This window comes from Oryctolagus cuniculus, chromosome 1, assembly GCF_964237555.1.
Source record: "Oryctolagus cuniculus chromosome 1, mOryCun1.1, whole genome shotgun sequence".
NCBI classification, from domain to species: domain Eukaryota; kingdom Metazoa; phylum Chordata; class Mammalia; order Lagomorpha; family Leporidae; genus Oryctolagus; species Oryctolagus cuniculus.
In genome coordinates this window covers 61,298,764-61,325,457 of record NC_091432.1, presented here as the reverse complement: position 1 = coordinate 61,325,457, position 26,694 = coordinate 61,298,764, and the positions used below count along the sequence as shown (strand labels likewise).

The window sequence follows — 26,694 nt, the reverse complement described above, 5'->3', positions numbered from 1 at the left end:
AGGGGCATGCAGAGAATTCAAACCCAAGTCCAATCCATGTCAGGTCATCTTGATGCTGTTATCATTTGTAAACTCCACAGAGCTGGACTCAAGACTAACTCATCCTCTCCCTCTCTAAATTTACTCAAAAATTATATTGACACAGGTCTGTGAAAATTGTTTTTCAGACCAAGACCCTATGTCTTGTCTCTCTAGGGACCCCATAGGAGGATTCCGGTAGAAGGAGAATGTCTATATTCAGTTCCCCTGTATCTTCTGCCTTGGTACCAGATGCTCTCAACCTAAGACTGACAATTCTGAGTCACAGAAGCCTAGAATTTTAGGACCTGGATTCACAGTTTTTGAATATGGAATATGAGATGCCAAAACATCAGGAAGAAGGATTAACACTTTCCTAGATAATACTTTATTTTGTTTCCCAATCAAGCTCACCTAGATCATTTTAAAAGGCATCTTTTGTGTTTTGATTTTGATACTAATTACACGAAGAACTAATTATATATCCTCAATGTCTCCCAATATTTAGATTGAATAATCATTATGGTGATTGGTCCTCCTGGTAGTAAGAAAGAAGACACACATCTACCAATGCCCTACCCAACCCTGGGATGTCAGAGTATGGAAGGTATGTTGGGCTTGACAAGTTTTGGTGGAGCACAAGTCCCAGAGGGTCTTTTGGCTAGTGGGCTTAGTAGCTTGCATTTCAGGAAGGTGAGGTCATAATTAATAAGGTAACCATCATTGAAAACATAAAGCTTTCAGTCCAAGGGACAGTAATTGATGCCATGCAGTGTTTCAAGCATCTTGTCCAGTATGATGCTGAGGTTCTGTTCCTGACCAGTGGTGGTATCAAAAGCATAGAAGATCTCCTCTTGGCAGGTGCTCAGTGAGCGTAAAGTGTAAAGCACCCCACAGGCCATGAAGGCCCCTGACAGGGCTGGCTTGTACTGGCTGGTCTGCCAAGTTTTCTCCACTTCTAGGGTACTGGCATTGAGACGACTTACAACCAGGTTGCCCTTGCTTCCCTCAGTGGCATAGAGCACCCACAGCCCCTTTCATCACCAGCAAAATCTAAGTCCTTCCAGGGCACACCAGCATAAGAGAAGCGGTTATTATAGGTGGCACCAGACAATGGGTGCCGCAAAACTAGGGTGTTGGAGGCAAGATCCACCTTGGCCATCTCATTTGAGCCATAGTAGTTAAAGTACATGAAGTTCTTGTATACAGTATTTCCATTGCCATCCCCATAGCCCATCTTCTGCTCCTCATAGTTCTTCAGCAGCACCAGGTCATCATAGGACTTGTACAGCTGATAGTAGTCAAAGTACCTAGGCCAAACCCCCCACATCATGATCATTAGTAGAAGTAATAAGCAAAGTGGAAAAAAGGACTATAAAATAAGCAAGTTAGTGTGTTAATTAACAGTAGGGACTTTGGAATCAAGCAGAATCTATTTATAATCCAATATCACTTACTTAAAACCTATGATGAAATAAATAATTACAAAAAAACTGTAAGAGTAATAATAAAAGCATCAACACAGGTCATGCCTATTGGGCACTGTATTTGCATGAGTTCATTTAATTCTAATAAAACATGTTCACTAGGTTTTATCCTATAGATTAGGAGGCTAGGCATTAGAAATATTAATTGATCTGATCAAGATCATACAGTTTATAAGTAAAATCTGTGAGAGGAATAACACAATAATGTACTTGGTTAATTGTCAGAATTGACTAATATAAGGCAAAGAAAACAATTATACAATAATTTTATCAAAGTAAACAATTCAAAATGATAGTTATTAGTTTTTCATTTTTGTGGACTACTGTTCTGCACCTAGACTCCACTACCTTCCACCTGCCCTTAAGATACAGATGTCCTGTAGCAAGATATCATACTGGAGCTGCATTTGGGATATTAATCCTCATGAGTTTTGGAAAGTCCCTTAAATGAGTACTCTTATCTATTGATATTGGGAATAAATCCTGACTTAACTACAAGGATTGTGAGAGAATTCCAAAAACATAATCATATAAATGTATCTCATATGCTGCAAAACATCTGTAAGGATTGGAGAGCATGGTTAATTGATAATACTAATCTTTCTTAGATGAATTTCAACTGGGGCTCTTCAGTGACTGGATCAATGCATATTCATCCCTCCCTCTCAGGACCTTCTACTCCCTTGTGTCTATAAAATACTTTCATAGGTATTGACTTTAAACACTCTGTGAGTTGTGTCTACTTTCCTAGTCTAGCTGATGATCTAATGAAAGCTTATTCATCTAGTCATTGATTCATTTAGCCACTCCTTTGTCTATTAACTATTTAACAACACCTGATATATTGTCTATACCTTTATGTAATCACATGTAATCATCTTAAATATTTAATTACCCTCATTTTACAGATGGTTAAGAATGGGCTTGAAATGTTAATTCATTTATCCAGTGTCACTGAACTTAAGTGATAGTATTGAGCTTCACAATCAGATCACCTTGACTTCAAGTTTCAAGCTCAGCTAGAGCTTAATCTAAGCAGGAAGTTAGAATTCTGAGTCCCAGGTGTAGAAGTCACTCAGGACTTACCTGCCATTTGCACGCAAAGGGGCCACCCAGTAGAGGGAAGAGGTCAGATTTGGTGCTGAGTCTCGGCCCCAAGCACCTGCTTTGTATGAGAATCCTCTCCAATTGAGCTGTACCACAAAGGGTCTGCTGACTTTCTGGAGGATTCCACCAGTGCAAGAACCTAGAGAAAAGAGCAGACAAAGTAAGAGCCAGGTTTAAGGCATACAACCCACAGAAAATGTGTGTGTGTTATAATAACTATATGTGTATTTCATTGTATGTCCATGCACTGAGTGCATATGCAAGTATATGAGTACATGAGCAGGTTAATTTTTGCCGCAATAGAGAGTGTGTGTGTGTGTGTGTGTGTGTGGTCTGTATATGGGTATGCCCATATATGAGAATTTACTACTCTTGTACTGCATCCCTAAGTAACACACAAATCAAAAGTTTGGAAAGAGGGGCCAGCGCTGTGGCGCAATGGGTTAAGCTTCCGCCTGTGGTGCCAGCATCCCATATGGGCACTGGTTCTAGTCCAAGCTGCTCCTCTTCCAATCCAGCTCTCTGCTTATGGCCTGAGAAAGCAGTAGAAGATGACCCAGGCACTTGGGCCCCTGCACCTATGTGGGAGACCCAGAGGAAGCTCCTGGGTCCTGGCTTCGGATCAGCACAGCTCCAGCCATTGCAGACATTTGGGGAGTGAACCAGCGTATAGAATACCTTTCTCTCTGTCTCTCCCTCTCACTGTCTATAATTCTACCTCTCAAATAAATAAATAAAATCTTAAAAAAAAATGAGTGATTAAATATCCCTCAAGATTTTTACTTACCTCCCCACAGTACATCATAGCCAATTTTGCACTCATAACCCAGTTCTGGGGAAAGAAGATCTTAGGAAATTCAGTCTGTGAACTCACCAGGGGGCAAAGATGGTCCAGGCTGTCTGGAGGCCTCATCTCGCCCTCTTTCCCTTTCACACTTACTTATCTGGGCCTCAAGGACATCCACCTGCTGTTGGAGAGCACGATTGTTGCTCTGGTCAGTGTCAACGAGAAGTCTGAGCATGAGACTGGCATTGTTCACCTGAGGAGATGAGATGCCAGGGATGTGAGCCATAGAATGTTCTTAGGAGCTGAGCTCCAGCTCTTGTATTTCTTAGCTCTGTTCTTCCCCAGAAAGAACTGATTTTGGAAATTGCCAAATACATGAGGACAGACAAGATATAAAACTGTGAAGAGGAAAAGGGTTCTTTAATCCATCCACTTACCTGGCCCTGGAGTTGGTGGAGGAGATCCCCAGCCCCACTAACTTCTCCATTGACTTTAAGCTGGGTCACTGACTTCTGCACCCTCTGCAGCTCCAGCTGCAGCTTGTTGAAGGATGGGGCCTCAGAGGGGAGAGTGAAGGCACTGGGATTCTTGGACTTCAGTGTGTAGCTCATTTCCAGGACCTGATTTTCTTGGTCGTCGATGGCAGGTGCATATTCACTGACCTGGGCATAAGGGGTGAGAGAAGCATTTCTCCCAAACACCAACCCCTGTGGCTCTTCTCATCCATTCACATCTTCAGAGGACCACTTAGCCTATCAAGCACTCCTATATCTGCCATTTTGTTTGCTTCTATTATCAGTCCTTGATGTGGGCATCAGTGTTATCCCCCTCATACAACTGAGGACAGGAATAGCCTTTCTGCTTCAAGAAAAAAATCTTACCCCCACAATCCTGTTTTTTTTTCTCCTTTTCTGATTAGAGCCATCCCATGAGTGGCTTGGTAAGTGCCTGAATGAACGGGCAGATCCCTGGCTTCCATACTGGCCACATCTCAACAAATTTCCCCAGGAGATCCACAAGTTTGATTATTCTAAGCCACTAACCACATCACATTTCTGATGCAGCACTTCTAGCCACTCGTCCTTACTTACAGGATAATTCTAAATTTTCCAGACTTCTTCACAAGCCCCTCTCCACACTGCCCCTATTTTAACTCTTCCGTTTAAACTTTCACTTAAACTCTTCCGCTTAAACTCTTCCATTTAAACTTGTTCATGCTTCTGTGCACTGATCACTCAATTTCCAAGACTTCAATTATTCTACGCCTATGTCCAAATTTTCTTCCTCATCTTGTAGTGGATTCATACCTATTAATTCACCCATTAATGTAGGAAACACTTCCTACATAAGCCTCTCTAAATTCTGTTATTATCACTGAGGATCCAAAGAATCAGTGCCTAATTTCCCCTTCATGTACATTATTCATCTTAAAGATGAGATTATTCTTCTTTCATCAACTTCTTTGACAGTACTCATCCTCATGCTAGGTCCAGTAGAGGCTGAACTTGGATAATACCCAACCCCAGCCATAGCCTCAGCCCACAGCTTCAGCACTCACCCTGGACAGCGCCTGCTCACACTTGTTAATGAGCTCTTGTGTTGTACTTTGTAGCGGTTCTAGCTGCTGCAGCAGAATGGATTTGGGCAAGTGAAACACACAACTGCATGTTTCACCCTTATCAACAGATCTTGAAACATTTCTCACCATCTGCAAAAGCATGGCCACAGGCATATTAAACATAATTACGCATATCCAGGCATGACAGGCTATTTGCTAACAAGAGACAAGAGAAGAAACTGATCCAACTCTAGAGTGATAGAGAATTTTTTTTTCTACATGGGAGTTCTCCTTGATTGCCTGGGCATCATTTTGTCAGGATTTTGAGTCACCCTTCCCTTAATTTCCCACAACTGAGGCTGCAGTCCCCTTATAGCACCTATGATGAGTCCAACCTCACCCTACCTCATTCATTGGCTTCTCTGTCTGGAGTTCACATAGCTGGAAGCTAAGTGTTCCTTAAGGTTCTGTGAAGGGAAGCAAAACTTGTCTAAGTTGTGTTTGGCTACAGGCTTGGAGAGTTTCAGTTCCCTACAATATCTCCCATTCTAGATATATGGCAGATTCCCACAATTTCCCTTGTCTTAAAGCATGGGGAGGGAGGGCAGTGCTATGGTGTAGCGGATAAAGTCACTGACTGCAGTTCTGACATTCCATATGAGTGCAGGTTCGATCCCAGCTGCTCCACTTCCAATCCATCTCTCTACTATGGCCGTGGGAAGCAGTAGAAGATACGCACTCAAGTGCTTGGGTCCCTGCACCCATGTGTGAGACCCAGAAGAAGCTCCTGGCTCCTGGTTTGGGATCTACCCAGTTCTGGCCATTATGGCCATCTGGGGAGTGAGCCAGCAGATGGAAGACCTCTCTCTCTGTTTCTTCCTCTCTGTAACTCCGCCTTTCAAATAAATCTTTCAAAAAAAAAAAAATCAGGGACAGGGGCCAGTGCTGTGGTGTAGTAGGCTAAGCCTTTGGCTGCAGCGTTGGCATCCCATAAGGGCTCCAGTTCCTATCCTGGCTGCCCCTCTTCTGATCCAACTCTCTTCTATGGCCTGGGAAAGCAGTAGAAAGATGGCTCAAGGGCTTGGTCTCCTGCACCCACTTGTTCTGGATATCCAGAACAAGATCCTGGCTCCTCTTTTCAGATTAGTTCAGCTCTGGCCATGGCAGCCATTTGGGGGAGTGAACCAGCAGACAGAAGACCTTTTTCTCTCTCCCTCTCTCTGTCTATAACTCTACCTCTCAAATTAAATAAATAAATAAATAAATCTTTTTTAAAAATCAGGGACAGAGGTCGGCACCGCGGCTCACTAGGCTAATTCTCCACCTGCGGCGCCGGTACCCGGGGTTCTAATCCTGGTTGGGGCACCGAATTCTGTCCCGGTTGCTCCTCTTCCAGTCCAGCTCTCTGCTGTGGCCTAGGAGAGCAGTGGAGGATGGCCCAAGTCCTTGGGCTGTGCACCCGCATGGGAGACCATGAGGAAGCACCTGGCTCCTGGCTTTGGATCGGCCCAGCACACCGGCTGTAGAGGCCATTTGGGGGGTGAACCAACAGAAGGAAGACCTTTCTCTCTGTCTCTCTCTCTCTTTCACTGTCTAACTAAGCCTGTCAAAAAAAAAATTCAAGGACAGAGATTTCTAAATCATTAAACAATAAAAATTAACAATAAGAATACCATGAGGCAACAGAATTTGGGCTGATATTTTGCATTAACGAAAACAATGCAAAGGATGAAATGTAATAAATATTTTATCATTAAAAAAAAAAAAACAGGGCCAGTGCTGTGGCATAGTGAGTAAAGCCGCTGCCTGCAGTGCCAGCATCCCATACGGGCACCGGTTTGAGTCCTGGCTCCCCACTTCTGATCCAGCTCTGTACTATGGCCTGTGAAAGCAGTAGAAGATGGCCCAAATGCTTGGACCCATGCACCCACGTTGAAGACCCGCAAGAAGCTCCTGGCTCCTGGCTTCGGATCGGAGCAGCTCCGTCCATTGTGGCCAATTGGGGAATGAACCAGCAGATGGAAGACCTTCCTCTCTCTCTCTCTCTCCCCTTCTCTCTGCCTCTCCTTCTCTATGTAATTCTGACTTTCAAATAAATAAATAAATCATAAAAAGCAAGAGGTCCTGAAATTTAAATTCTTACTAAGTTGCATGATTAATGAGTGACAAGGTTGCAGGTCACCTTTGGGTCTCATGCTTGCTCACATTTTAAAGCTCTTATTCCTAAGATTGTTTCAGACTTCAAGCTGTATCAGGATTGATGTGCAGCACAAGCCAAAATGATGAAGGTAGCCCTCTTGCATCAGTTAAAGTTTCTAGGGCAGAGAAATACATAATTTTGAGTCTTCTCCATCTTGCCTATCATTATTACTTGTATACTTTCTTAGAGCCCAAACCTACAGATACTAAATTCCGGTTAGCTGAGTTCTATTTTTAGCTCTGTGGCATTGGATAAATCACTTAATCTTTCTGTTCCCTAGTGCCTTCAAATGTAAAATGAGGGAAATTTTGATGTTGGCTTTATTGCTTTACATTAACAATTTATAAGATAGATGCATAGAGTATAGATAGGCATAAAGAGAGAAACAATATTTGTAAAATATTTAGAATAGGAGCTGCCTTCCCATGATAGAGTTATTTATATTTAGTTACCACAATTTTCTAATTCCATCTCTCCACTACCATTTTGAAGCTGGATGATCCTGCATTAGATTTAAGACTGTTACCTATTTTTTTTTAATTAGGCCTATAGCATTGGCTGAAGTTTTACATAATCTTCAAATTAAGATACATGGCCCCTATTATCTCTATGTCCCACCCATAGCTTTTCTGCTCCTGGAACTCATAGTGTAATCCAACAGTTTGTTCAGCCTGCAACTTCAGCCCAGTAGTTTAGCCTTTTTGGGGACAATGAATAAAAGATAGCATAGTCTATAATATCGTGAACTTGCCACCATTAACTCTAGTATCAACACTGGAAGAAAGCAGTGCAGAAAATAAAACCTTGTAACTGAACAGTATATATGGCCCAGAGTTCCTGCTGCTGTGGTCTTTATCGTGTATTCCCTTCCTTTTTGTCTTTACGAGGCAAAAGAAAAATAGATAAAAGTATGTGTCCCATCCTCCTTCTCTTCCTCCCTAGTCATCTCTTTCTTCACTCTCTCCCATACCTCAGATGGTAAAAGAAGTCAGGTAAAGCACAAAACCTTGTCCCCCACCTTCTTAAACCCTCTACCGTGTGTACCTGAGGCTGTCCTGGGAGCACCAGGGGCAGCAGCAGGAGGGCAGGCAGAAGAGCTGGGACAGGCTGCATCTTGCACCAGCTTACAGGACTGAAGTCCTCAGTGCTTCCCTGGGCCTTTGTCTCTAGTCCACATGAATAGTCTTGGTGGGAGGGGTATGTATTTCGACATCTCGGAGGATTGGGAGCATAACAACATGTGAAGAGGGTGGAAAGAGCTTTACCACAGAATGGTACCTAAAGACATGGCATGGAATTGCATCTCCCATTACAAACAGGGTCTTCCTCATCCATCTCGAAGCCGAGATCTGCCTTTGCCCTTCTGGGCCTCACGTCCAAATGGATTAAGGTAGACCTGAGACATCCTAGGGGGGCCTTGGGATGGCCTTTCCTTGGACTTTGAGAGAGGAAAGGTTCTAAAAGGAAATGCAACACTGCCTGTTCAGCCTCAGCTAGGTTTGCCCTTGGATGAGGGCCAAAGTACACATTTGAAGCAGACTATTTCAGCAACACCGTACTGCATTGCGCTGTTGTATTTCATCCTTCACCACTAGAAATTTGCCTCCTCCACTATGCTAGGTACTCTAAACTTATGCATCCCACTACACTATTCAAATGCTTCCCTTAATTTCCCTAGTCTTAATGCCAGCATCCTCCAAGAAAGCCACCTCCCAACATTGTCCAATAGGAGGCTGTCGAAGCTCATATCCTTGGGCCTCTCAACTGGAGAAAAAGAAGAGTTTGGTTCTAGAGACCTGGACACTGAGCCACAGTTTCATGTTCTTAGTGCTAGGAACCCTAAAGCACTCTCTCTCTCTTCTCTATCATCTGCCTCAAGTACTTCTCAAGCAATGGACAATCCCACAATAAAACAATGTCAGTGTCCAGAGTTTCATTCTAGTTTATTCACATTGCACAATTTCCCCTGCCTCTCATTCCTTTAGCAAACGTGGAGTTTTTACTGAGTATGTCAGACATTGGACAAAAGGCCCCACTCAGAGCCACCCATCATTATCTGGCTCTATCTGGTAGAGTGTTGGGAAAAGACATGATCCCGGTCCTCGGGCTGTGTCTTGGACCTCCTTGTCTGTCAGAGTACAAGTCTAATTCCTTCTACATGTGTATGGCCCATGTGTGAAAATCAATACAAAGTTAAAAAGAGTAAATAAATTAGTGCAGTAAAACCAGGCCAATAGAAATGAGTTCATAGTTCTCTGCCTATATGATGGGAATAGAATTTGGGTGAGCATAGGACCACCCAGTGACAGACGATGGCAATGCCTTGGTTAGAGTTCTGCCCAAAAGGATCTTGGCTATCTGAGGGCACATGTAGGAGGAAATAAAGAGTGCATTCATCTCTGTGGGGAGAACCCCTCAGGACCCACCTTCCTCACTGCACCTGCCCTGAAGAGTTGAAGCAAGTGCCTAAGCCTCTGAGCAATCTGCTGGGTACGCACTCCATAGACCACAGGGTTAAGAGCTGGGGGAACCACCACATAGAGGTTAGCCAGTAGGATGTGGATATGGCGGGGCACTGTGTGCTGGCCAAAACGATGAGCCAGGAAGGAGAAGAGGGCAGGTGTGTAGAAGAGAACGATGACACTGGCATGGGCCCCACAGGTTCCCAGGGTCTTGCGGCGGGCACCATGGGATGGCAGGCGGCAGACAGCTCTCAGGATGAGGATGTAGGAAGCACCTATGAGCCCTAGGTCCAGAGCTGGGGACAGCAACGTGGTAGCCAATCCATACCAGATGTTGGGACGTGTGTCTCCACATGCCAGCCGGGCCACACCCATATGCTCACAGTAGGTGTGGGGCAGCACCCGCCGCCCACAGTAACGTAGTCTCTGTAGCAAGACCACAGGGGGTGCCATTACGCAGACACCACGAGTCACAGCAGCTACAGCCACTATACCTACTACACGCTGGGTCAGCAATGCCCCATAGCGCAAAGGCTGGCAAATGGCCACATAGCGGTCCACGGCCATGGCCAGCAGCACTGAGGACTCAGCGATGAAGGCCACGTGGGCGACAAAGAGCTGAGCTAGACAGGCCCCAAAGGGGATCTCACTGGATAAGCCCCAGAGCACAGCCAGAGCTTTGGGCACTGTGGATGTGGCCAGAATCAAGTCTGTGATTGCCAGAAGCCCCAGTAGCTGGTACATGGGTGCCTGAAGTGCCTTGTCAGTTGCCACCAGCCAGAGTAGAAGGGCATTCCCTGCCAAAGCTGCCATATACAGTAGGCAGACAGGCACAGAAATCCAAGTGTGCAAGGCTTCCAGTCCCGGCACCCCTAGCAAGACAAAGGGTCCAGGTACAGAGATCAGCACAGTCTGATTGCCAGCAGGCAGTGCGGAATCCATCTCCATATCCTGGTTCCTCTGGGTTCTGTTCCTGCAGAGCATAAATGCAGCCAGTCAGAGGCAGCCACATGTCTACAGAAATTTTAGAGAAATAGAGCTTAAGATAGCATTTGTCAAGCACCTCCTTTGTGTCAGTGTGCTGTTGTGAAATTTTGCATATACTGAACTGTGGAGTTTCTATCAGTCTTGTGCCTTTGCTGACACTCCTATATGATGGATCAAGGAATTTATTTTCTGCGAGGTTGACAAGCTACACAGCTTGGAAAATAGAAGAACCAGGATTTGAACCAAAGCTCACCTGACTGAAGACCATGCTCTTCAGATTATTCTCTCATCTATGTGGAATGTCCCTTCTTCAGTTCAGGCTATGTTTTTCCTAATTACCTTCCCAAAGGAAGTTGTTTGTGTTAACTAAGCCTGATCCTACCAACTGTACTGCCTCTATGATCCCTCCACTCAAGGAGAGATGTAGAGAGCCAGAGAAAGGAAATACAGAGTAGTTGCTTTCAATGCATGGACTAACAAACGCTCTGATAAAGCTCCTAATCCATTATATATTTCAGAATCCACTTTCTTAGCTCAGACGCACTCTCCCAAACATTATGTTCCTTTAAATCTGTGCATTATACTGCCCCAGCTGCCAATGGCATCCTTCCCACCATTTCTGTTCACTATAGCTCTAGGCATCTGGCTCGTGGAACTTAGCTCCTTCTTTGACCAGTGTAGAAATCTAAGCCTTGATCAAGTCTGTGGTTCCTCTTTCCTCTGTCCTTTGTCCATGGGTAGACATTGTTGGTTCTATTGAAGTCAGTTTGGGAAAATTTGATGCCCACTAGGGACATGCAAGAGCAAGACTCAGTGAATGGACTGAGATCTGATCTGAGTGTGACAGTATATTGGTTGGCTTATAATGGTTGTGGCATCAGGGAAATGCAAATCAAAACTACAATCAGTTTTCACTGCACCCCAGTTAGATTGTCTTTCATACACAAATCAACAAACAACAAATGCTGGCAAGGAGGTAGCGGAAAAGGTACCCTAATCCACTGTTGGTGGGAATGTAAACTGGTACAGCCACTGTGGAAGATAGTATGGAGATACCCCAGAAATCTGAATATACATCTACCATATGACCCAGCCATCCCACTCCTGGGAATTGACCCAAAAGAAATGAAATCAGCATATGAAAGAGTTCTCTGTACCCCCATGTTTATTCCTACTCAATTCGCAATAGCAAAGATATGGAATCAGCACAAATGACTGTCAACTGAAGACTGGATAAAGAAATTATGGGATATATATACCATGTAATACTACATAGCTGTAAAAAAATGAAATACCATCATTTGCAACAAAATGAAACTGGAAAACATCGTATTTAGTGAAATCAATCACTCCCAAAAGGACAAATACCATATGTTCTCTCTAATCTGTAATAATTAATAGAGCAACTAAAAGGTAATCTATAGAAGGAAATTGACACTTTGAAATGCAATGACTTCAATCAGCCCTTGTCTCAACTATTGAAGAATACGTTTTAATACTATTTGTTGAACTCTTTACTTAGTATAGAGTTAATTATATGTGCTATAACGTTAATTGAAAATAGACCTTAGTAAAAAAAAAAAAATAAGAATGTGAAGAGCCACTCCTCTCCGTCCCAGATGATGTAACCTTTGTCCTACTTAGTGAGTTAGTTCTTAGAAGTAACCTTTGCCCTACTTAGTGTGCTAGTTCCTAGAAAGAGCCCTAGGCACCAGCTGTCACTTGAGATGTGGTTCCCAGCAGGAACCCCGCCTCCAGGCTTTGTGATAACTCCTAGTTGCAGAGCACCTTTTGGGGAGCAGCAGATATCCCACCCTAAAGTCTTAAAGTGACTCCTGCGACAGCCAGAAAAATTTTCCCTCCACTAACCCCTTCATTTAAATCCTCCAATCAGTGTGTGAATCGTGTGTGTATCATTTAAACCCTCCAATTAGCGTGTAAATTGTGTGTATTAAGTAAATTATATGGTTTTTCCCTTTAAAAATGCTCGTTAACAACTGTTCGGGGCTTCTTCTTTGGATGGCTTTGTGCTGTCGAGAGGCCCGTCTGCGCAGACATTGAATAAATTCTCTTGCGTGTTGCATCTACTGGTTTGGAATCTGAGTCTTTGGGGTGCGCATCTCGACGTGTCGGGGTCCTAGTTCAGGAACCCAACAGAATGGGAATAGGAATGGAAGATGGGAGTGTGGGTGGGAGGGCAGGTAGGTAGGAAGAATCACTACGTCCCTAAAGCTGTATTCATGAAATGCATGAGGTTTGTATTCCTGAAATAAAAGGTTTCTGGTGGGGAACTGGTGGTGGTACTGGTGAGGGGGGCATAATTATTTAGGTTTAGGAGGATGAAGAATAGCCTGGAAGAAGGATATAAGGTAAGGTAGATTTGCCACTAAAGACCACCATTACACAGTTGTATCCTGTGTATCCTGACCTGATCCTGGAGACTAAGAAACCTGGGGCAGTTGAGCAAAGAATAGGATCTCTTGCCTTAGGTGAGGCAATCACACTTTGCTTGCGGCCCTCTCTGTAGCACTGCCTCCCGGGCCTTCCTTCACGTCCTCACGTGCTGACTTATGCAGTAAATATGGGTAGCAACCCAGACTAGACTTTCCCACATGAGAGTTGTTGGTTTAGGAACCAGAGCTCCCTTCTGAAGGAAGAGCCTTTGCTGAGTCATGGGACCTGGCCCTCATCCCTGCAAAATGGAAGCCCTCCCAGCCCATTATCTGGACCCTGGGAACATCCACCACAGGTGGCCCATCCTTCACAAAGGAAGAAAGATATCAGTGCCCTCAGGGGCTGAGAAAGCCCCTCCCAAAACCACAGGGCAAGCAGGTCCCATACCCACACAGGGGCCTCTTGAGAATGGTCTGTTCGCAAGGTGTGGGCTCAAGGAGCACAATTCCTCTTGGCAAAACCCCAGGGACATCTTCCTCAGATCCCCAGGTCCACAGTGCACACTTCTTTCTTTCCTTCCCCAAAGGCTAAGTAAAGGGAAAAAGGAGAAACCAGGGCCCCTCTGGCACTCTCCAGCCTCAATCTCTGCCCTGTGTTCAGGTCTGTATAGGCATAGCTGCACCCTTCTTATCTCCCACCTGCCTGCTTTGCAATTCTGCCTCCCTGGCTCCTTATCCAATACAGGCTTCACCAGCTAATTGTCCTCTAAAAGTCAAAAGTTCAGCAAGGAATGTGCACAGGGATGAGTAAAACAGCACCTCTGGCCAGAGCTGCTGCCAGGAATATGACTGGCTCTAGGCTGTGGTTCAGTGTCCTGGAGCCTCTCCTTGGTGGGAATGCTACCAGAGGTGTTACCACTGTCTTGGCTTCTCATTCAGAAATCCATGTACAAAAGCAGAGGTTCACACAGAGCCAGAACTGAGACCAAGATCTCCCAGGTCTCAATATAGAACTAGACCTCCATCTGGTTTCTTAGCCTTTTTCTTCACTTGACAACAGTTTTATTATTAGCAGAAGAAGTTGTCTGTGCTACTTTTGCAGATTCTAAAGCTCTATTTGACTCTAGATTACCTGCTCCAACCATGTCTGACCCCATTTACACCTACGTTTTGCCCATGCATGTTCTTGGAGTATCAGTGGCACAGTGGTCGGCTTGACCCAGTTGCAGACTGACTTCTCTCTCACCATCTGCCACCTCCTCCCCTTTGGGGTTCCAAGCCGGAGCTCACAGCACAGCCATCATCCCCATATTTTTTGTTTGGATCATTCTCAGGATGACCTTGGTTTCTCAGAGCTATTCTACTCAGAGTGGCTTACATACATAGTGTGCCCTACCCATGAGACTTGATGGGCACAGTGTTCCCTTCAGGTCAGAATTGACATTGAGGCACATTTAAGAGCATTCGGGTGCTCTGGGGGTTAGGGGAAGAAGGCATAATGAAAAAAGTTCAAGAACTGAATTTGGACAACCAGTGTTCAGTCAATAATTTAGGGTGAATTGTGGGGACCCATGAGCCGGCCATGGGCCCACATGCTAAGGCTTAGCTCGCTGACCGTTTGCAATAGTTACTGCTGTGTGGATGTTTATGGTTTCTGTTGAGCTGCAATATCGGGACCGTTTCATAACCCCAGGCTAGAGTCAAAACAACTATGGCCTTGGGGCTTCCCGTACTTCTTTTCCCACTGACCAAGGCTGAGAAAACACCAGGTGGAAGCTTGTTGTTAGCACCCTAGTCACCTGCTACGTGACCAGGAGCTTGATTGGATGAAGGCGCGTGATCACCTTTATGGTTGGACAAGGAGCGCATGGACTATGCGTGATCAGGCACCCGATTGGAGCGCCGCCGCATGGACTGTAGCATGGACTAAGCTTGTTTACATGCTTCAACAATGTTATACTACATAAGCTGTTTGTGATATGGGACGGGAGCTTCCCCTTTCTTTCGGAGCTCCCCATGCTCAAGGGTTTCTTTTTCTATCCTGTTTAAATAAAAGTCTACTGAAGACCGATCAGCTGGGAGAAGTGTCGTTCCTTTGCGGGCAAGGGAGCGACAGTGAATCAATTTTACAACTTAGAACTCTGGTTTAATCAGAATACACATTTCTTACCTTGATTTTGGAGGATTAGAGGTGGGATGGAACCATGCCACAATGTAACATTTTCTTCTTCTGGTTTATTCCAATTTCAGCACAATGGTAAAATCCATATTGGGCTTTGAGGCCAGATCACTGAGGTTCAGATCCCAGGTGTGCCATATATAAGTTGTGTGACTTTGAATAAAAAGCTCAACCTCTCTGTGCCCCAGTTTCTTCATCTCTAAATTGTGGCTAATAATAAATGCATGTACTTTATATAAAACTTTGTAAGATTAGACACAATTACACATATAAAACCGTGCCTGCAACATGATAAATCTGAAACACATGCTAAATGTTATTGTTATTCCTGTCTGCACCTTTATGTGAATCCATACTTCTTGAGTCCTTTTCTGCTGTTTACTTAGTTCTCAGTTTCACAATCTGATTAGTTTTCCTTTCAAATACTTAAACTTGGGGAAAAAAATAGAAACTGAACCCAGGATGTTGGGAAGCAGAACGGATTCGAGTTTAAAAACAAATGGCTGGGATGCAGGATGAAAGATTCGGATTAGATCAAATTAGATCAAAGAGAGACTTTCTTTACCAACAAAGACAAAGGAATTAGGCTGTTTGCAAGTTTGTTTCTAAATAAAATGGGAAATGTAGTATCCTGGTCTCCAAGCTCCACTTTCCACATCATTTTAACTCAGGACAACAAGACAGAGGAAGGGAGAGGTATTAGACCACATTCTCAAACTCAGGTGGCTGCACTGGCTCACCACTACTTGCTCCCTTGGCACCTCAAAGTTGTAGGCTGGAGGAAAGCCGAGCACTTAATATAATCAACTGTTGAAAGAGGATCCCTATGGCAATTCCTGGGGAATTGGTACTTTCGAGCTTTGAAGTTTGGCTCAGTATAGAATAAAACCAGGTAAGGGTGAGGTCAAGAGACATTTGCAGGAACCCCCAAACTGTGTCTAGGATGTGACTTATGCTGCCTGAAGAATTGCTACTGTTGGTGGCACAGGGGCCTCTCACCTTTCTGCAGTCTTTAAAGGCTTAAACACAAGGAATAGGCATCGCTTCTCTATCCAATTCTGCTTCCATCCCTGCAGCTGCACCTTGTCCATTCAGTTGATAACACATCCGCGGCTTAGGAGACTTCAAGTAGTGACAAGAATTTATGGATCTCTTCTGTGAGTGCCTTGGGGGCCATGAACACTGAGCCCCTAGTGGGATTGAAAATCTACTAGTCTCAGCTGTGAACAGATAATGAGGAATTAGCAGAGATCCAAAGTTATCTCTGTGGACTTTACTAGGCCCCAGGTTTGCATGCCTGTCATACTGTGGACCTGGGGAAAAGCAGACATTGAGCAGGGGGAACTCTGGAGAGCCACTAGACTGGGCAGCAGCAAACTCAGATGGACACTAGCTTCACTCTTCACGAATGACAACTGCAGTCGTCATCTGGGCAAGGACAGTTATCCTTCTTTGGTATTGCATTCACATCCTTAGTCCTTTGAAGAAGTAAAGCAGCTTGGTGGAAAGAGCCTGGGTGTTTGACTTCTTGGCTTTTTGAATAAGGCTCCATCACTGAATAGCCTTAAGCACTCTCCTTAATCTTTCTGAGCTTAGATTTTTCTATACAGTATGATTAATTTTATTTCTCAAAAAATGTGATAAGGTTAGTGTAACATATATAAGCAGCTGGCAGGGACTTGAAATCAGAAGAATGAACACAACATTACACATGGTTGTTTAATTCGATGACAGTTAGCTTGAAGACAAACTATCTGAGATTCCTGCTGGAGCCACATGGAGAAATGGTTGTTCCCTAATAATGAATATGATTTGTTTTACATCACTTCCACTACTCGAAAATCTTTCATAACGCTTCACCCAAGATTTATGGTTGTCTTTCTTCCCTAGTTTGTATGAAATTTTGTTTGTATATACATCACAGAACATGTTCACAACTTACTAACAAAAAACAACAGCAAATATATTATTTCACAATTAGGGTCATGTGTTTTGACATGCCAGAATTGTCTGATAACATACTCTGATATGTGTCTTCTCCTGGTGGATAGTATGTGTATCTGTGTGTGTGTGTGCATGTGTGTATACACATTAAAACCCAGAATGTACAGAAATAGATATTGTAGCATTACCCAGAAATCACAAACAATCAGCCTCCTGTGCTAATATGTTGAATTGGTCTTGAGGATCTGCACTGCTTCTTGGTAGCCTCTGCTCTAAGAATATTGCCTATTTTCCAATGACAAGATGAGTTTACACACTTAGGAACCAGTTCTTAATATAGAAGACTGGGCTGGCACCGCGACTCACTTGGCTAATCCTCCACCTGCGGTGCCGGCACCCTGAGTTCTAGTCCCAGTCGGGGCACCGGATTCTGTCCCGGTTGCTCCTCTTCCAGCCCAGCTCTCTGCTGTGGCCCAGGAGTGCAGTGGAGGATGGCCCAAGTCCTTGGGCCCTGCACCCATGTGGGAAACCAGGAGGAGGCACCTGGCTCCTGGCTTCGGATCGGCGCATAGCACAGGCAGCAACGCGCCAAACGTAGCGGCCACTTGGGGGGTGAACCAACGGAAAAGGAAGACCTTTCTCTCTGTCTCTCTCTCACTATCTAACTCTGCCTGTAAAATATATATATATATATATATATATATATATATATATATATGACCAACTCACAGAGCAAATAAAGCTTGCAAATTTCTCATGGAAGTTTGATGAACACACAAATATTGCTTACGTGGTAATTATTTTTATTGTATGTATGATTTCACCATGACAGTGACGTGAAGGAAGAATTCTTTTTTCAGTTGTCTTGCTGACAAAGCTATCTAGCTGTGGACGGTAAATAAAACAATGAGGTATACAATGTCAACAAGTATAGATCAGGATTTAAACATTTAGTGTAATTGTATATTGTGATGAAACAGTAATAGGTATAAATAAATATTCTCCCACAGTTACCTAGCAAAATTAAAGAGCTTAAAATAAAGCTCAGACATTTATCTTAGTGGCTATGAAACTACTTAAGACATGTATATCTGGCCGGCGCCACGACTCACTTAGATAATCCTCCGCCTGCGGTGCAAGCACCCCGGGTTCTAGTCACGGTTGGGGCGCCAGATTCTGTCCCGGTTGCTCCTCTTCCAGTCCAGCTCTCTGCTGTGGCCCAGGAAGGCAGTAAAGGATGGCCAAGGTCCTTGGGCCCTGCACCCGCATGGGAGACCAGGAGGAAGCACCTGGCTCCTGGCTTCGGATGGGCTCAGCGCACCTGCCGTAGCAGCCATTTTGGGGTGAACCAACGGAAGGAAGACCTTTCTCTCTGTCTGTCTCTCTCTCACTCTCACTGTCTAACTCTGCCTGTCAAAAAAAAAAAAAAAAAAGACATCCATATCTCACCTTGTAGTACCTGGGTTAGATGGCTGACTCCTAACTCCAGCTTCCTGCTGATGAAAACCCTGGGAGGCAACAGTAATGACTCAAATAATTGGGTTCCTGCCACTCAGAGTCCTGGATTGTGTTCCTGGCACCTGACTCTAGCAACAGCCCGGTCCCAGTCCCAGCTATTGTGGACACTTGGGAGCTGAAATAATTTTTTCTCTTTCTCTGTCTTTCTCTCTATTTCTCTCTATATATCTCTATCTCTGTCTCTCTCTCCTACACATACACACACACATTTTAAAAAACCTTACAGGGGCCGGCACTGTGACTCACTTAGTTAATCCTCTGCCTGTGGCTCCGGCATCCCATATGGGTGCGAGTTCTAGTCCTGGTTGCTCCTCTTCCATTCCAGCTCTCTGCTGTGGCCTGGGAGGGCAGTGGAAGATGGCCCAAGTGCTTGGGCGCCTGCACCCGCATGGAAGACCAGGAGGAAGCACCTGGCTCCTGGCTTCGGATCAGCGCAACGCAGGTCATGGCAGCCATTTGGGGAATGAACCAACTGAAGAAAGACCTCTCTCTCTCTCTTTCTTTCTCTGTCTCTCTCACTGTCTATAACTCTACCTGTCAAATAAATAAAAAAATTTAAATCTTACAATAAAATATGAATCAAAAATCTTACTATAAATCATATTCAGCTAAACAAAGGTTTTCAATATTATAATAATGGACAATCAGGTAAAGTTTAATATAATACATCCAAGATCATTCTTTGTACTTTATGCTAACATGGAATAATCAAAAACAAGGAGAAAATGCCTGATGAAGAATGATAATTATTTTTATTAAAGATGTAGTTATTTTATTTGAAAGGCAGAGTTACAGAGTGCAGAAGCAGAGAGAGAAAGAGAAAGAGAGAGGTCTTCCATCTGCTGGCTCACTCCCCAGATGGCTGCAGTGGTCAGAGCTGTGCCGATCTGAAGCCAGGAGCCAGGAGCTCTTCCAGGTCTCCCACGTGGGTGCAGGAGCCCAAGGACTTGGGCCTTCTTCTACTACTTTCCCAGACCATAGCAAAGTGCTGGATTGGAAGTGGAGCCCCTGGGACTCAAACCGGTGCCCATATGGGATGCTGGCACTGCAGACAGCAGCTTTACCCACTATGCCACAGCACTGGCCCCAAGAGTGATTTTTTTAGGGGGAAATTTTTATTGACATGCTTGAACTGTGTTAAGAACTTTCAGTGTTTCTACAAAAGAAGATACTTACTCGTCCCAACTTTAAATTTTTTTATGTAATTGAAAGAGAGAGAGAGAGAATCTTCCATCTGCTGGTTCACTTCCCAAAAGGGTGCAATATCCAGGACTGGGCTAGGCTGAAGCCAGGAGCCAGGAGCTTCTTCCTGGTCTCACCTGGAGGGTAGGAACCCAAACACTCGGACCACAATCTGCTGCTTTCCCATGCCATTAGAAGAGACCTGGATCAGAAATGGAGCAGCAGAGACTTGAACAAGCACCCATATGTGATGCCAGCATCGCAGGTGGTGGTCTTATCCACTATGCCACAACACTGGTACCATGGTCCCAGTTTTTTAAGGATGTAAATTAGACAGCTGTACTTTTTATTTTGCTAACTTTGTTCCTCTCAGTATTCCTTATACAGTTTTACAGCATGTTTCTCAATGGTAATAACTTTTACAGGCAAATATTGAAATGATAAGATTCTAAAACCCAAATATCTACATATCCCACAAAATTATTTTCAATAAAAAATGATACACTATTGCATATCTGCAAACAGTTATCACTGAACACATCAGAGATTTGTTAGAGTATGTTGTTTTATATTCCTCTAGAAAAAGTGACACATAAGAAATTTAAGAATTCAGAATTTAGTTTTTTTTTTAACTTTTATTTAATGAATATTATTTCCAAAGTACGACTTATGGATTACAATGGCTTCCCCCCCATACCGTCTCTCCCACCCACAACCCTCCCCTTTCCCACTCCCTCTCCCCTTCCATTCACATCAAGATTCATTTTCGATTATCTTAATATACAGAAGATCAGCTTAGTATACATTAAGTAAGGATTTCAACAGTTTTCTCCCTCACAGAAACATAAAGTGAAAAATAATAGATGATTTTTTAAATGATGATGAAATCAGATCAGACCTATTGTCATGTTTAATCCCAGTGAGAGTCAAGTTGGGAGTTGATAATTTTTTTTTTTTTTACAGAAGATCAGTTTAGTATGCATTAAGTAAAGATTTCAACAGTTTGCACCCCCATAGAAACACAAAGTGAAATATATTGTTTGAGTACTCGTTATAGCATTAAATCTCAATGCACAGCACATTAAGGACAGAGATCCTACATGAGGAGTAAGTGCACAGTGACTCCTGTTGTTGACTTTACCAATTGACATTCCTGTCTATGGCATCAGTAATCTCCCTATGCTCCAGTCATGAGTTTCCAAGGCTATGGAAGCCCCTTGAGTTTTCCGACTCTTATCTTGTTTAGACAAGGTCATAGTCAAAGTGGAGGTTCTCTCCTCCCTTCAGAGAAAGGTACCTTCTTCTTTGATGACCTGTTCTTTCCACTGGGATCTCACTCACAGAGATCTTTTTGCCAGAGTGTCTTGGCTTTCCATGCCTGAAATACTCTCATGGGCTTTTCAGCCAGATCCGAATGCCTTTAGGGCTGATTCTGAGGCCAGAGTGCTATTTAGGACATCTGCCATTCTATGAGTCTGTTGAGTATCTCACTTCCCATGTTGGATCACTCTCCCCTTTATTTATTCTATCGGTTAGTGTTAGCAGATACTAGAATTGTTTATGTGATCCCTTTGACTCTTAGTCCTTTCATTATGATCAATTGTGAACTGAAATTGATCACTTGGACTAGTGAGATGGCATTGGTACATGCCACCTTGATGGGATTGAATTGGAATCCCCTGGTATGTTTCTAACTCTACCATTTGGGGCAAGTCAGCTTGAGCATGGCCCAAAGTATACATCTCTTCCCTCTCTTATTCCCACTCTTATATTTAACAGGGATCACATTTCGGTTAATTTTCAACACTTAAGAATAACTGTGTATTAATTACAGAATTAAACCAGTAGTATTAAGTAGAACAGACAAAAAAACTACTAAGAGGGATAATGTATTAAGTTGTTCATTAACAGTCAGGGCTATGCTGATCAAGGCACCGTTTCCCATAGTGTCCATTTCACTTCAACAGGTTTCCTTTTTGGTGTTCAGTCAGTTGTCACCGATCAGGGAGAACATATGGTATTTGTCCCTTTGGGACTGGCTTATTTCACTCAGCATGATGTGTTCCAGATTCCTCCATTTTGTTGCAAATGACTGGATTTCGTTGTTTCTTACTGCGGTATAGTATTCTAAAGAGTACATATCCCATAATTTCTTTATCCAGTCTACCGTTGATGGGCATTCAGGTTGGTTCCAGGTCTTAGCTATTGTGAATTGAGCTGCAATAAACATTAGGCTGCAGACCGCTTTATTGTTTACCAATTTAAATTCCTTTGGGTAAATTCCAAGGAGTGGGATGGCTGGGTCGAACGGTAGGGTTATCTTCAGGTTTCTGAGGAATCTCCAGACTGACTTCCATAGTGGCTTGACCAGTTTGCATTCCCATCAACAGTGGGTTAGTGTCCCTTTTTCCCCACATCCTCGCCAGCATCTGTTGTTGGTAGATTTCTGCATGTGAGCCATTCTAACCGGAGTGAGGTGAAACCTCATTGTGGTTTTGATTTGCATTTCTGATTGCTAATGACCTTGAACATTTTTTCATGTGCCTGTTGGCCATTTGGATTTCCTCTTTTGAAAAATGTCTATTGAGGTCCTTGGCCCATCTCTTAAGTGGGTTGTTGGTTTTGATCTTGTGGAGTTTCTTGATCTCTTTGTAGATTCTGGTTATTAACCCTTTATCTGTTGCATAGTTTGCAAATATTTTTTCCCATTCTGTCGGTTGTCTCTTCACTCTACTGACCGTTTCTTTTGCAGTACAGAAACTTCTCAATTTGATGCAATCCCAATAGTTGATTTTGGCTTTGACTGCCTGTGCCTCCCAGGTCTTTTCCAGAAATTCTTTGCCTGTGCCAATATCTTGAAGGATTTCTCCAATGTTCTCTAGTAACTTGATGGTGTCAGGTTGTAGATTTAGGTCTTTAATCCATGTTGAGTGGATTTTTGTGTAAGGTGTAAGCTAGGGGTCTTGCTTCATGATTCTGCACGTGGAAATCCAGTTTTCCCAGCACCATTTATTGAATAGACTGTCCTTGCTCCAGGAATTAGTTTTAGATCCTTGATCAAATATAAGTTGGCTGTAGATGTTTGGGTTGATTTCTGGTGTTTCAGTTCTGTTCCATTGGTCTATCCATCTGTTTCTGTACCAGTACCATGCTGTTTTGATTACAACTGCCCTGTAGTATGTCCTGAAATCTGGTATTGTGATGCCTCCAGCTTTGTTTTTGTTGTACAAGATTGCTTTAGCTATTCAAGGTCTCTTGTGCCTCCATATAAATTTCAGCACCATTTTTTCCAGATCTGAGAAGAAGGTCTTCGGTATCTTGATTGGGATTGCATTGAATCTATAAATTGCTTTTGGGAGAATGGACATTTTGATGATGTTGATTCTTCCAATCCATGAGCATGGAAGATTTTTCCATTTCTTGGTATCCTCTTCTATTTCTTTCTTTAAGGTTTTGTAATTTTCATCGTAGAGATCTTTAACGTCCTTGGTTAAGTTTATTCCAAGGTATTTGATTGTTTTTGTAGCTATTGTGAATGGGATTGATGTTAGAAGTTCTTCCTCAGCCATGGCATTGTCTGTGTATACAAAGGCTGTTGATTTTTGTGCATTGATTTTATACCCTGCTACTTTGCCAAACTCTTCTATGAGTTCCAATAGTCTCTTAGTAGAGTCCTTTGGGTTCCCTAAATAAAGAATCATGTCATCTGCAAAGAGGGATAGTTTGAGTTCTTCCTTCCCAATTTGTATCCCTTTAATTTCTTTTCCTTGCCTAATAACTCTGGCTAGAACCTCCAGAACTATATTGAATAGCAGTGGTGAGAGTGGGCATCCCTGTCTGGTACCAGATCTCAGTGGAAATGCTTCCAACTTTTCCCCATTCAATAGGATGTTGGCTGTGGGTTTTTCATAGATTGCTTTGATTGTATTGAGGAATGTTCCTTCCAAACCCAGTTTGCTTAGAGTTTTCATCATGAACGGGTGTTGTATTTTATCAAATGCTTTCTCGGCATCTATTGAGATAACCATATGGTTTTTCTTCTGCAGTCTGTTAATGTGGTGTATCACATTGATTGTCTTGCGCACATTAAACCATCCCTGCATACCAGGGATAAATCCCACTTGGTCTGGGTGGATGATCTTTCTGATGTGTTGTTGCATTCTATTGGCGAGAATTTTATTGAGGATTTTTGCATCTATGTTCATCAGGGATATTGGTCTGTAATTCTCTTTCAGTGCTGCATCTTTTTCCGGCTTAGGAATTAAGGTGATGCTGGCTTCATAGAAAGAATTTGGGAGGATTCCCTCTTCTTAGATTGTTCTGAATAGTTTCAGAAGAATTGGAGTTAGTTCTTCTTTAAATGTCTGGTAGAATTCAGCAGTGAATCCATCTGGTCCTGGGCTTTTCTTTGTTGGGAGGGCCTTTATTACTGTTTCAATTTCTGTCTCAGTTATGGGTCTGTTTAGGTTTTCGATGTCTTCCTGGTTCAATGTAGGTAGGTTGCATGTGTCCAGGAATCTATCCATTTCTGATAGGTTTCCCTGTTTGCTGGCATACAAGTCCTTGTAGTAATTTCTGATGATTCTTTTTATTTCTGTGGTGTCTGTTGTTACGTTTCCTTTTTCATCTCTGATTTTATTGATTTGGGTCTTTTCTCTTCTTTTTTTAGTCAGTTGGGCCAATGGGGTGTCAATTTTCTTTATTTTTTCAAAAAACCAGCTCCTCGTTTGGCTGATTTTTTGCAATGTTTTTCTTGATTCAATCCTGTTGATTTCTTCTCTGATTTTAATTATTTCTCTTCTCCTACTAGAGTTGGGTCTGGTTTGCTGTAGGTTTTCTAGATCCTTGAGGTGAATTGAAAGCTCATCTATTTGGTGCCTTTCCAATTTCTTGATGTAGGCACCTATTAATATGAACTTTCCTCTTAACACTGCTTTTGCTGCGTCCCATAAGTTTTGGTATGTTGTGCTGTTATCCTCATTTACTTCCAGAAAACTTTTGATTTCTCTTTTGATTTCTTCTATGACCCATTGTTCATTCAGGAGCATGTTGTTCAATCTCCATGTGTTTGCGTATGCTCTAGGGATTCCTGAGTTGCTAATTTCCAACTTCATTCCTTTATGGTCTGAGAAGCTGCATGGTATGATTCTAATTCTTTTGAATTTGCTGAGACTTGCTTTATGGCCTAGTATGTGGTCAGTCCTAGAGAAGGTTCTATGTACTGCTGAGAAGAATGTAAAATCTTTAGCTGTAGGATTGAAAGTTCTGTATATATCTGTTAGATCCATTTGGGCTATAGTGTCGTTTAAATCTACTGTATCCTTGTTGGTCTTCTGTCCTATTGATCTGTCTATTTCTGAGAGTGGAGTATTGAAGTCCCCCAGTACTATTGTATTGGGGTCTAAGTCTCCCTTTAAGTCCGTTAATAAATCTTTTAGATAAACCGGTGCCCTGTAGTTAGGTGCATATACAATGATAATTGTTATATCTTCTTGTTGTATTGATCCCTTAATCATTATATAGTGCCCCTCTTTGTCTCTCTTAACAGTTTTTGTGGTAAAGTTTATGTTGTCCGATATTAAGATGGCTACGCCTGCTCTTTTTTCATTTCTGTTGGCATGGTATATCTTTTTCCAGCCTTTCACTTTCAGTCTGTATGGATCTTTGTTGGAAAGATGTGTTTCTTGTAAGCAGCAAATAGATGGGTTTTGTTCCTTAACCCAATCAGCCAATCGGTGTCTTTTAACTGGACAGTTCAGGCCATTCACGTTCAATGTGACTAATGATAAGTGGTAACTTTGCCCTGCCATTTGCCAAAGATAAGTTCTAATATATGCTTTGAATTCCCTGTGATCTTTTGCTGTGAGGTTTCCTTCCTTGGTTTCCTTCCTTTACCTTCTTTCATATTGATGATCGTGTTTCTGTGTTTCTATGTGTAACACATCTTTAAGCATCTTTTGCAGGGCTGGACGAGTGGCAACAAATTCTTTCAATTTCTGTTTGCTATGAAAAGTCTTTATTTCACCTTCATTCACAAATGGTAGCTTGGCAGGATATAATATTCTGGGCTGGCAGTTTTTCTCTCTTAGTACCTGGGCTATATCTCACCATTCCCTCCTAGCTTGTAGAGTTTCTGATGAGAAGTCAGCTGTGAGTCTGATTGGAGATCCTCTGAGAGTAATCTGACGTTTCTCTCTTGCACATTTTAGGATCTTTTCTTTATGTTTCACTGTGGAGAGTTTAATTACAACGTGTCGTGGTGAGGATCTCTTTTGGTCGTGTTTATTAGGGGTTCTGTGAGCTTCCTGTACTAGGATTTCTCTGTCCTTCTCCAAACCTGGGAAATTTTCTGCTAATATCTCACTAAAAAGGCCTTCTAATCCTTTCTCCCTCTCCATGCCTTCAGGAACTCCTAGAACCCGAATGTTGGGGTTTTTAATAGTATCCTGAAGATTCCTGACAATATGTTTTAGATTTCTAATTTCCTCTTCTTTTCTTTGGTCTGACTGTATCCTTTGCTGTTCTCTGTCTTTTAAGTCTGATATTCTCTCTTCTGCTTCACCCATTCTGTTTGTAAGGCTCTCTATTGTGTTTTTCATTTTATCTATTGAATTCTTCACTTCAGTCACTATCACAGTTTCCTGTTGTACTAGTTGTTTCGTTTCATTTTGATTCCTCCTTAATATTTCATTTTCACGAGAGAGATTTTCTATCTTGTCCCTTAAGGATTTCTGTAGTTCAAGAATTTGTTTTTGAGAACTTCTTAATGTTCTTATCAATTTTTTGAGATCTGCTTCTTGCATTTCTTCTAACTCATCATCTTCATAATCTTGAATTGGGGTGTCTTTTTCATTTGAGGGCGTCATGGTGAC

The 26,694-nt window shown here is 42.9% G+C and overlaps 3 protein-coding genes across 3 annotated transcripts in view; 1 reads left to right on the top strand and 2 right to left on the bottom strand.

The window, feature by feature from the left end:
- Nucleotides 1-344: 344 nt before the first annotated feature.
- Nucleotides 345-8,270, bottom strand: LOC100352637 (olfactomedin-4). Its single transcript, XM_008267996.4, is given in 7 exon segments — nucleotides 345-1,057; nucleotides 1,060-1,328; nucleotides 2,592-2,751; nucleotides 3,487-3,652; nucleotides 3,837-4,061; nucleotides 4,958-5,107; nucleotides 8,202-8,270. Coding segments are annotated over 7 exon segments (1,485 nt in total). The 3' UTR covers nucleotides 345-611.
- The window catches only part of TRIM6 (tripartite motif containing 6), a 92,806-nt gene continuing 66,482 nt past the window's right edge, over nucleotides 371-26,694 (top strand). The window contains exon 1 of the mRNA XM_051848997.2: nucleotides 371-625. The gene's annotated coding sequence lies outside the window, so the exon portion shown is untranslated. The remainder of the gene's footprint in view (nucleotides 626-26,694) is intronic.
- On the bottom strand, nucleotides 9,551-10,561 carry LOC100352893 (olfactory receptor 52D1-like). The gene has a single exon (XM_002708560.3). The coding sequence runs from the start codon at nucleotides 10,559-10,561 to the stop codon at nucleotides 9,551-9,553; it is 1,011 nt and encodes a 336-aa protein (XP_002708606.3).

Coding starts and splice junctions, on each gene's coding strand:
- LOC100352893 (XM_002708560.3), bottom strand. CDS start 10,561: ATGGATTCCGCACTGCCTGCTGGCAATCAGACTGTGCTGATCTCTGTA.